General features: G+C 42.1%; 1 protein-coding gene across 1 annotated transcript in view; it reads right to left on the bottom strand.

The window, feature by feature from the left end:
• LOC124029892 (protein furry homolog) overlaps positions 1 to 998 on the bottom strand; it is a gene marked incomplete at its 3' end in the record, with an annotated part of 3,289 nt that extends 2,291 nt beyond the window's left edge. The window contains exon 1 of the mRNA XM_046341446.1: positions 825 to 998. Within this exon, the coding sequence (XP_046197402.1) occupies positions 825 to 960 (136 nt within the window). The remainder of the gene's footprint in view (positions 1 to 824) is intronic.
• Positions 999 to 13,200: the final 12,202 nt, after the last annotated feature.

A 13,200-nucleotide genomic window follows, 5' to 3' on the forward strand; every position in this document is an offset into this window, starting at 1 on the left:
GCTAACCTTGTGGGGACACACAATTCAGTCCCATTCAAAATCCTATTTTCCCTAGCCCTAAACCTAACCCGTATTCTTACCCTTGCCCTAGCCTTAATCCAAAAACCTAAACTTAACCCGAAATTTAACCATTGCTCCTAACCATAACCCTTAACGTAATTCTAACCCTAACACTAATCCTAACCTTAATTCTAACCCTAACACTAATTCTAACCTTAATTCTAACCCTAACAGTAATCCTAACCTTAATTCTAACCCGAACACTAATCCTAACCTTAATTCTAACCCTAACACTAATTCTAACCTTAATTCTAACCCTAACACTAATTCTAACCTTAATTCTAACCCTAACACTAATCCTAACCTTAATTCTAACACTAACACTAATTCTAACCTTAATTCTAACCCTAACACTAATTCTAACCTTAATTCTAACCCTAACACTAATCCTAACCTTAATTCTAACCCTAACACTAATTCTAACCTTAATTCTAACCCTAACACTAATCCTAACCTTAATTATAACCCTAACACTAATTCTAACCTGAACCCTAAACCCCCTAGAAACAGCATTTGACCTCGTGACTGACTAACAAAATGTCCCCAGTTGGTCAAAATTGTATTTGTTTACTATTCTAGTGGGGACTTCTGGTTAAACACGTTCACACACAGACACACAGACACACACACACACACACACACACACACACACACACACACACACACACACACACACACACACACACACACACACACACACACACACACACACACACACACACACACACACACACACACACACACACACACACATATGTAGTAACCTGAGAAGAGAGGCAGAGTGAGCTCGGGGTACATGGAGGCCAGCTGTGTAGAGAGTGAGGACAGAGAGACGCTGTAGAGAGGAGGTAGAGGTCCATGGGTCCCATACAGAATGTTACCAGGCTTCTGCTCCACCATGCGCTTAGAGTACACACACAGCTTGGCTTCCAGAACCTGAAACACACCTAACACACACTCTAACACACACACATCAGATACACAAATGCAGCTGCACACACTGTGATACACACACCTAACACACACACACACACACATCAGATACACACACACACATCAGATACACACACCTAACACACACACACACACACACACACACACACACACACACACACACACACACACACACACACACACACACACACACACACACACACACACACACACACACACACACACACACACACACACACACACACATCAGATACACACACCTAACACACACACATCAGATACACACACCTAACACACACACACATTAGATACACACACATCGGAAACACACACACCTAACACACACACATCGGATACACACCTAACACACACACACACACATCAGATACACACACCTAACACACACACATCAGATACACACACACACACACACACACACACACACACACACACACACACACACACACACACACACACACACACACACACACACACACACACACACACACACACACACACACACACACACACACACACACACACATCAGATACACACATAACACACACACACACACACACACACACACACACACACACACACACACACACACACACACACACACACACACACACACACACACACACACACACACACACACACACACACACACACACACATCAGATACACACACCTAGCACACACACATCAGATACACACACCTAACACACACACATCAGATACACACACCTAACACACACACATAGATTGGCTTCCAGAATATGTCAATCAAACAAATACACAGTACTGTATAATACATGTACTGTATAGTACTGTATAATACATGTGTACATGTGTACTGTATAGTACTGTAATAATACTGTATAGTGTACATGTGTATACAGTACTGTATAATACATATGTGTACTGTATAGTACTGTATATACATACTGTATAGTACTGTATAATACATGTACTGTATAGTACTGTATAATACATGTGTACTGTATAGTACTGTATAATACATGTGTACTGTATAAAGAAAACAGTATAATACATGTACTGTATACTGTAAAATACATGTGTACTGTATACATGTGTACTGTATAGTACTGTATAATACATGTGTACTGTATAGTACTGTATAATACATGTGTACTGTATAGTACTGTATAATACATGTACTGTACAGTGCTGTAAAATACATGTACTGTATAATACATGTGTACTGTATAGTGCTGTATAAATACATGTGTACTGTATAGTTACTGTATAATACATGTGTACTGGTATAGTATGTAAAATACATGTACTGTATAATGCTTACGTGTACTGTATAGTACTGTATAATGTATATATGTGTACTGTATTACTGTAATACATGTGTACTGTATAGTACTGTATAATGCTGTACTGTATAGTGCTGTATAATACATGTGTACTGTATAGTGTACTGTATGGTGCTGTAAAAATACATGTGTGCTGGTATAGTGCTGTAAAATACATGTAGTACTGTATAATACAATGTGTACTGTAATACATGTGTACTGTAATAATGTGTACACTGTAAATACATGTGCTGTATGGTACTGTAAAATACATGTGTACTGTATTGTACTGTATAATACATGTGTGTATTTTTGTTAACTACTAGGAAGTCCTCACAAGGATAGTAAAACAAGGAACATTGGGACAAGTGGGGACATTTAGAAGCTCGTCCCTACGAGGAAACATGATATTTTAGGCTTTGGGGGGTTAGGTTTAGGGTCACAACTAGGATTAGAGCTATAAATAAGGTTGGGGTTAGGGGTTACGGTCAAGTTTAGTTTTAGGGTTAGGGGCTAAGGTTAGGCTTAGGGTTAAATTTAGAGTTATGGTTAGGTTAAGGTTGAGGTTAGATTTAGGGAAAATAGGATTTTGGATGGGAATCAATTATTTGGTCCCCACAAGGGTAGCAATACAAGACTGTGTGTGTGTCCTACACCATCAGCTGCATGGAGATCTCGTATATCTCTGCTGGTGTCTGAAGACTTGAAGAGCACCAGGTTCAACAGAGTCACAATGTCACATGGGTAGTTCCTGACACCAACAACAATGATACACTGTTGGTGTTGAATGGGTACATTGAGAAACGACATTCTAGCACACGCTTTCACACACACACGCACACGCACACACACACACGCACGCACACACACACACACACACACACACACACACACACACACACACACACACACACACACACACACACACACACACACACACACACACACACACACACACACACGCACACACACACACACACACACACACACACACCGCCACACAGTGCATATCCCGACCTGCTGCCACAGACAGTAGCGATGGCCTTGAAGCATCCTAGGAGGCCAGTTGGTAGGAGCCAGTGAAGCAGCGGTCTACAGCCCAGTTAAACAGGTTCACCTGATCTGGGTTCAGCTCTAACAGCAGAATCACCACCTCACAGCCCAGACGGTGCACCTGGGAGCAGAACGCAGATCATCAGAGAGACAAGGGAGGAAATGTTAGCCAATGAGAAGGAAGAACAAACACAGCCAATCAGAGACGAGGGATGGAAAGGTCAGTCAATAAGAGAGCATATCCCACAGATACAGTCAGAGAAGCCCTACAGACCTAAACTAGAGAGTGATGACATTTTGACCAAATGGGCAGACTTTCCAATACCTCAGCGACACATGTAGAGGTTGGTTGCAGCATATACTGTAACGTCTAGGGTTAGAGGTTAGAACCAGTCATAGAGGTTCATAAGGTAACCCTTCAAAGGGTGACGTAACACTTCATAGATGTAACACTTCATAGAGGTGACGTAACACTTCATAGAGGTGACGTAACATTTCATAGAGGTGAGGTAACACTTCACAGGGGTGATGTAACACTTCTAGAGGTGACATAACACTTCATAGGGGTGACATAACACTTCATAGCGGTAACACTTCATAGACGTGACGTAACACTTCATAGAGGTGAAGTAACACTTCATAGAGGTGATGTAACACTTCATAGAGGTGACGTAACACTTCATAGTGGTAACACTTCATAGACGTGACGTAACACTTCATAGAGGTGAAGTAACACTTCATAGAGGTGACGTAACACTTCATAGATGTAACACTTCATAGAGGTGAAGTAACACTTCATAGAGGTGATGTAACACTTCATAGAGGTGACGTAACACTTCATAGAGGTGACGTAACACTTCATAGACGTAACGTAACACTTCATAGAGTTGACGTAACATTTCATAGAGGTGAGGTAACACTTCACAGGGGTGATGTAACACTTCATAGAGGTGACATAACACTTCATAGGGGTGACATAACACTTCATAGAGGTGAGGTAACACTTCATAGCGGTAACACTTCATAGACGTGATGTAACACTTCATAGAGGTGAAGTAACACTTCATAGAGGTGACATAACACTTCATAGATGTAACGTAACACTTCATAGACGTAACACTTCATATAGGAGACGTCACACTTCATAGAGGTGAAGTAACACTTCATAGAGGTGATGTAACACTTCATAGAGGTGACGTAACACTTCATAGAGGTGACGTAACACTTCATAGACATAACGTAACACTTCATAGAAGTGAGGTAACACTTCATAGAGGTGAAGTAACACTTCATAGAGGTGAAGTAACACTTCATAGAGGTGACGTAACACTTCATAGAGGTGACGTAACACTTCATAGACGTAACACTTCATATAGGAGACGTCACACTTCATAGAGGTGACGTCACACTTCATAGAGGTGACGTAACACTTCATAGACGTAACACTTCATATAGGAGACGTCACACTTCATAGTGGTGACGTAACACTTCATAGTGGTGACGTAACACTTCATAGGGGTGACGTAACACTTCATAGACGTAACACTTCATAGTGGTGACGTAACACTTCATAGAGGTGACGTAACACTTCATAGAGGTGACGTAACACTTCATAGAGGTGACATAACACTTCATAGAGCTGACATAACACTTCATAGACGTAACACTTCATAGAGGTGAGGTAACACTTCATAGAGGTGACGTAACACTTCATAGAGGTGACATAACCTTTCATATAGGTGACATACCCGTATGTCGTGGCAGGCCAGGATGTTGTCCAGCCATTTGTAGAGATATCCGTCAGTAGAGACCCACGTTGTCAAACACTGGACCACAACACAGCACCGCTGACATCGCCTAGGGGAGAATCCATGGAATATTTATTTATGTATATGCATACTGTACATCCATGTTTCCTTGTGTGTGTGTGTGTATGTGTGTGTTTGTGTGCGTGTGTGTGTACCTTCAGAGGACAGTACTGGTATCTGGTGTGTGTGTGTGTGTGTGTGTGTGTGTGTGTGTGTGTGTGTGTGTGTGTGTGTGTGTGTGTGTGTGTGTGTGTGTGTGTGTGTGTGTGTGTGTGTGTGTACCGTACCTTCAGAGAACAATACTGGTATCTGGTGTGTGTGTGTGTGTGTGTATGTTTGTGTGTGTGTACCTCCAGAGAACAGTACTGGTATCTGTGTGTGTGTGTGTGTGTGTGTGTGTGTGTGTGTGTGTGTGTGTGTGTGTGTGTGTGTGTGTGTGTGTGTGTGTGTGTGTGTGTGTGTGTGTGTGTGTGTGTGTGTGTGTGTGTACCTTCAGAGAACAGTATTGGTATCTGGTGATCTGGTGGTTGCGGTCGCTGTAGCGGTCGAGGGCGTGAACATCACGCTGAAGGGGCCAGCCCATTGGCTGAACAGGATGAAGAGGTGGTGCCTCAGAGACTGCTGGGGAACAGGAAACGCCGGTGGTGGACTGCAGGAGAAGGGGGGGTAAAAGAAAGATAAAGGGTTTTATTATCTATTTAAAACGCTTGACTTCCCTTTAAACTATGACGGTATTCTGAATGACGTCGTTTAATAATAATATACAGCGTTTGCTGGACTTCCCTTTAAACTATGACGGTATTCTGAATGACGTCGTTTTAATAATAATATACAGTGTTTAGCCAGACTTCCCCTTTAAAATATGACGGTATTCTGAATGATGTCGTATTAAAAATAGCATTCTACGTGTGGGTGCCCGGGTTTGAACACACAATCCTAGTGTTATAGGCGCCATGCTTACCGTAAGAGAATGATCAAATCAAATTAAAGTGAACAATAAGCAAGTAAAGAAATAAAAACAACAGTAAAAAGACAGTGAAAAACAGTAGAGAGGCTACATACAGTAGAGAGGCTATATACAGTAGAGGCGATATACAGTAGAGAAGCTATATACAGTACAGAGGCTATATACATTAGAGGCTACATACAGTAGAGAGGCTATATACAGTAGAGAGGCAATATACAGTAGAGAGGCTATATACAGTAGTGAGGCTATATACAGTAGAGAGGCTATATACAGTAGAGAGGCTATATACAGTAGAGGCTACATACAGTACAGAGGCTATATACAGTAGAGAGGCTATAAACAGAAGAGAGGCTATATACAGTAGAGAGGCTACATACAGTAGAGAGGCTACATACAGTAGAGAGGCTACATACAGTAGAGAGGCTATATACAGTAGAGAGGCTATATACAGTAGAGAGGCTATATACAGTAGAGAGGCTACATACAGTAGAGAGGCTCTATACAGTAGAGAGGCTATATACAGAAGAGAGGCTATATACAGTACAGAGGCTATATACAGTAGAGAGGCTACATACAGTAGAGAGACTATATACAGTAGAGAGGCTATATACAGTAGAGAGACTATATACAGTAGAGAGGCTATATACAGTAGAGAGGCTATAAAAGTAGAGAGGCTACATACAGTAAAGAGGCTATATACAGTAGAGAGGCTCTATACAGTAGAGAGGCTATATACAGTAGAGAGGCTACATACAGTAGAGAGGCTATATACAGTAGAGAGGCTATATACAGTAGAGGCTACATACAGTAGAGAGGCTACATACAGTAGAGGCTATATACAGTGGAGAGGCTATATACAGTAGAGGGGCTACATACAGTAGAGGGGCTATATACAGTAGAGAGGCTATATACAGTAGAGAGGCTATATACAGTAGAGAACTAGTAGAGAGGCTACATACAGTAGAGAGGCTACATACAGTAAAGAGGCTATATACAGTAGAGGCTCTATACAGTAGAGAGGCTATATGACAGTAGAGGCTACATACAGTAAGAGGCTATATACAGTAGAGAGGCTATATACAGTAGAGAGGCTACATACAGTAGAGAGGGCTACATACAGTAGAGGCTATATACAGTAGAGGGCTATATACAGTGAGAGAGGCTACATACAGTAGAGAGACTATATACAGTAGAGAGGCTATATACAGTAGAGAGGCTATATACAGTAGAGAGGCTATAAAAGTAGAGAGGCTACATACAGTAGAGAGGCTACATACAGTAGAGAGGCTATATACAGTAGAGAGGCTATATACAGTAGAGAGGCTACATACAGTAGAGAGGCTATATACAGTAGAGAGGCTATATACAGTAGAGAGGCTACATACAGTAGAGAGGCTACATACAGTAGAGGCTATATACAGTAGAGAGGCTATATACAGTAGAGAGGCTACAGTTAGTCATGCTGATTGAGGTGGTATGTACATGTAGATATGGTTAAAGTGACTATGCATATATGATGAACAGTAACGGTAGCGTATATAGAAGAGGGGCTGGTGGGTGGTGGGTGGTGGGACACAATGCAGATAGTCCGGGTTGGCCAATGTGCGGCAGCACTGGTTGTCAACCCAGTGAGGATGTATGTACATATGTACATGAATGTATAGTTGTTGACTATGCAGTGACTATGCATTTATGATAAACAGAGAGTAGCAGCAACGTAAAGAGGGGTTGGTGGGGGCACACAATGCAAAAAGTCAGGGTAGCCATTTGATTACCTGTTCAGGAGTCTTATGGCTTGGGGGTTAAAACTGTTGAGAAGCCTTTTTGTCTAGACTTGGCACTCCGGTACCGCTGCCATGCGGTAGTAGAGAGAGCAGTCTATGACTGGGGTGGCTGGGGTCTTTGACCATTTTTTAGGGCCTTCCTCTGACACCGCCTGAGCAGGTCCTTAGCTTAGTGATGAGCTTTGGTACTATGGTGTTGAACGCTGAGCTGTAGTCAATGAATATTATTCTCACATAAGTGTTCCGCTTTGTCCAGGTGGGAAAAGTGTGGAGGGCAATAGAGATTGCATCATCTGTGGATCTGTTTGGGCGGAATGCAAATTAGAGTGCTTCTAGGGTTTCTGGGATAATGGTGTTGATGTGAGCCATTACCAGCCTTTCAAAGCCCTTCTGAAGCTACGGACGTGACTGCTGAGCCTGTGGTCATTTAGGCAGGTTGCCTTTGTGTTCTTGGGCACAGGGACTATGGTGGTCTGCTTGAAGCATGTAGATATTACAGACTCAATCAGGGACATGTTGAAAATGTCAGTGAAGACACCTGCCGATTGGTCAGCACATGCCCAGAGCACACGTCCTGGTAATCCGCCTGGCTCCGCGGTCTTGTGCATGTTGACCTGTTTAAAGGTCTTACCACGTCGGCTACGGAGTGTGATCACACAGTCGTCCGGGAACAGCTGATGCTCTCATGCATGCCTCAGTGTTGGCCCGCCTCGAAGCGGATAGAAGCAGGGATTTAGCTGTCTGGTAGGCTCGTGTCACTGGGGCAGCTCTGCGGCTGTGCTTCCCTTTGTAGTCTGTAACTGGTTGCAAGCCCTGCCCCAGCAAGACTAGCGCGTCGGGAGCCGGGGTGTGAGTACGATTCAATCTTAACCCTCTATTGACGCTTTGATGTTTGATGGTCTGTCGCAGGACATAGCGGCATTTCTTGTAAGCTTCCGGGTTAGAGTTCAGCACCTTGAAAGCGGCAGCTCTATCACAGCTCAGTGCGAATGTTGCCTGTAATCCATGGCTTCTGGTTGGTGTATGCACGTACGGTCACTGTTGGGACGACGCCCCGATGCACTTATTGATAAAGCCAGTGACTGATGGGTGTACTCCTCAATGTCATTGGAAGAATCCCATAACATATTCCAGTCTGTTCTAGCAAACAGTCCTGAATTTAGCATCTGCTTCATCTGACCACTTTTTATAGACCGAGTCACTGGTGCTTCCCTGCTTTAATTTTTATTGTAAGCAGGAATCCGGAGGATAGAGTTGGGGTCTGATTTACCAAATGGAGGGGAGGGTGAGCTTTTTGGTCTGTGTGTGGTTACTATAGAGTATTGCATAGTATTATGGGGTGTATAGTTACCAGGGACACACTGTATGAGGTTGGCCACCATGCCAGAGAGTGGGCCCTGGGATGTCTTTGAGACATCCAGCTCCTTGTCGTTCTCGGCTTCCAGCAGCATCCTGGTCAGGTCCACGTACTCCAGGAACAGAGGCTCACGCCAGGCTGTCACGCTCCAACGCTCCGTTAGTACTACAGGAGGAGGAGGGGAACACACAGAGAGAGAGAGAGAGAGAGAGAGAGAGAGAGAGAGAGAGAGAGAGAGAGAGAGAGAGAGAGAGAGAGAGAGAGAGAGAGAGAGAGAGAGAGAGAGAGAGAGAGAGAAAAGAGAAACAGAGACAGAGAGAGAAACAGATTAGACAAATGATTAGAAGGCAGTGTGTGTGTGAAATGTGTGTGTTGTGTGTGTGTGTGTGTGTGTGTGTGTGTGTGTGTGTGTGTGTGTGTGTGTGTGTGTGTGTGTGTGTGTGTGTGTGTGTGTGTGTGTGTGTGTGTGTGTGTGTGTGTGTTTGACAGCTTTTGTGTTTTGTGCTACCTGTCACTGATAACTCCAGCGTCGGCCAGCAGTTCAAAGATTCTGAGAAGCTGCAGTCTGAGCAGGTCCCTCCTCTCACACGCTTCTTATTCTAGAACACATTTACATGACATTATTCTAGGACACATTTATGGCATTATTCTAGGACACATTTACATGACATTATTCTAGAACACATTTACATGCCATTATTCTGGGACAGATTTACATGACATTATTCTGGGACACATTTACATGACATTATTCTAGAACACATTTACATGACATTATTCTGGGACGATTTACATGACATTATTCTAGAACACATTTACATGACATTATTCTGGGACAGATTTACATGACATTATTCTAGGACACATTTACATGACATTATTCTAGAACACATTTACATGACATTATTCTGGGACAGATTTACATGACATTATTCTAGAACACATTTACATGACATTATTCTGGACAGATTTACATGACATTATTCTGGGACAGATTTACATGACATTATTCTGGGACATTTACATGACATTATTCTGGGACAGATTTATGGCATTATTCTAGAACACATTTACATGACATTATTCTAGGACACATTTACATGACATTATTCTGGGACACATTTAGGACACATTTACATGACATTATTCTGGGGACATTATTAGAACACATTTACATGGCATTATTCTGGGACACATTTACATGACAGATTTATGGCATGGGAGGCATTATTCTGGGACACATTTACATTACATTATTCTAGATACATTTACATGGCATTATTCTAGAACACATTTACATGACATTATTCTATTCTGGAACACATTTTATGACAGACACATTTACATGGCATTATTCTGGGACACATTTACATGACATTATTCTAGAACACAGCATTATTTGGGACAGATTTACATGACAATATTCTGGGACACATTTACATGACATTATTCTGGGACACATTTACATGACATTATTCTAGAAACATTTACATGGCATTATTCTGGGACAGATTTACATGACATTATTCTGGGACACATTTTACATGACATTATTCTAGAACACATTTACATGACATTATTCTGGGACAGATTTACATGACATTATTCTGGGACAGATTTACATGGCATTATTCACATTTACATTTTGCGTGACTATTCACGGGACAGCTACATGGCATTATTCTGCGACAGATTTACATGACATTATTCCTGGGACACATTTACATGACATTATTCTAAGAACACATTTACATGACATTATTCTGGGACAGATTTGTGACATTATTCTGGGACAGATTTACATGACATTATTCTGGGACAAATGGGACAGATTTATGATATTGTAGAACACATTTACATGACATTATTCTAGAACACATTTACATGACATTATTCTAGAACACATTTACATGACATTATTCTGGGACAGATTTACATGACATTATTCTGGGACAGATTTACATGACATTATTCTAGAACACATTTACATGACATTATTCTAGAACACATTTACATGACATTATTCTGGGACGACACTGATTCTAGAACACTGTGATGGACCTGGAAACAGATCAGCTTGGTAACTAGTGTCCCGTTAAAGACACAGTCAGACAGTTAGACAGTAGTACTGTACCTCAGGTCTCCGTTCCAGGGCCTCCTTCATCAGTGGGTGGAGCTCCTCCACTAATTCTCTATGATTGGGGACACAACGTAGGGAAATAAGATTTGAGTTCATGATAAAAGTACACACACAGACATATTGTACGACTTCAGGGAGATGAACATTTAAGTCTGAGTTAGGGCAGTGTTTTATCCCACTGTATTTAAACAGTGGTAGCCTAATTCCCAAACCCTATAGAGTACCGTAGAGCCTCATCTGTGTGGAGACTGAAGATGTTTTAGTCTGTCCATGACCTTCCTCTCAAATACAACTCTCTCTCTTCTCGTAATGAAATACCTGTCCTCTACCGCCACACGCATGCACACGCACGCACGCATGCACGCATACAAACACACACAGACCAAGAGAGAGCAAGAGAGAAAGAGACAGAAAGAGAGAGAGAGAGAGAGAGAGAGAGAGAGAGAGAGAGAGAGAGAGAGAGAGAGAGAGAGAGAGAGAGAGAGAGAGAGAGAGAGAGAGAGAGAGAGAGAGAGAGAGACATATAGACACAGAGAGAGAGAGAGAGAGACAGATACAGAGAGAGAGAGAGAGAGCGCAAGAGAGAGAAGGCGAGACACGAGAGAGAGAGAGAGAGAGAGAGAGAGAGAGAGAGGAGAGAGAGAGAGAGAGAGACAGATAGACACAGAGAGAGAGAGAGACAGATGGACACAGAGAGAGAGAGTGAGAGAGAGAGACAGGGAGAGAGAGAGAGAGAGAGAGAGAGATATATATATATATATATATATATATATATATATAGATATATATATATATATATATATATATATATATATATGCAGTTTAGATGGAGCAGAGACCGTAACTTGAAGGAGTGAGCTTTAATAAGAGAACAGACACACTCCAACACACCCTCCATCTCCTCCCACCCTCTATCCCCTCCTCACCTGACTCATATTCTCTCCTCCTCACCTGCACCCTCCATATTCTCTCCTCCTCACCCTATATTCTCTCCCATCTCCTCCTAATCTCTCCATCTCTGCTCCTCACCTAAACTCTCATCATTCTCTTTCAATACATCTCCAACCATAACCCATCTCTCTTTCAATCTCCAACCTTAACCCATCTCTCTTTCAATCTCCAACCTTAACCCATCTCTCTTTCAATCCATCTCCAACCTTAACCCATATCTCTTTCAATCTCCAACCTTAACCCATCACTCTTTCAATCTCTCCAACCTTAACCCATCTCTCTTTCAATCTCCATCCTTAACCATCTCTCTTTCAATCTCCATCCGTAACCCATCTCTCTTTCAATCCATCTCAACCTTAACCCATCTCTCTTTCAATCTCAACCTTAACCCATCTCTCTTTCAATCTCAACCTTAACCATCTCTCTTTCCAGTCTCCATCCTTAACCCATCTCTTTCAATCTCAACCTTAACCCATCTCTCTTTCAATCCATCTCCAACCTCTAACTCCATACATCTCTTTCAATCTCCAACCTTAACCCATCACTCTTTCAATCTCCAACCTTAACCCATCTCTCTTTCAATCTCCATCCTTAACCCATCTCTCTTTCAATCTCCAACCTTAACCCATCTCTCTTTCAATCTCCAACCTTAACCCATCTCTCTTTCAATCTCCAAGCTTAACCCATCTCTCTTTCAATCTCCAACCTTAACCCATCTCTCTTTCAATCTCCAACCTTAACCCATCTCTCTTTCAATCTCCAACCTTAACCCATCTCTCTTTCAATCTCCATCCTTAACC

The sequence above is a fragment of the Oncorhynchus gorbuscha genome, unplaced genomic scaffold (assembly GCF_021184085.1).
Source record: "Oncorhynchus gorbuscha isolate QuinsamMale2020 ecotype Even-year unplaced genomic scaffold, OgorEven_v1.0 Un_scaffold_8066, whole genome shotgun sequence".
NCBI lineage: Eukaryota > Metazoa > Chordata > Actinopteri > Salmoniformes > Salmonidae > Oncorhynchus > Oncorhynchus gorbuscha.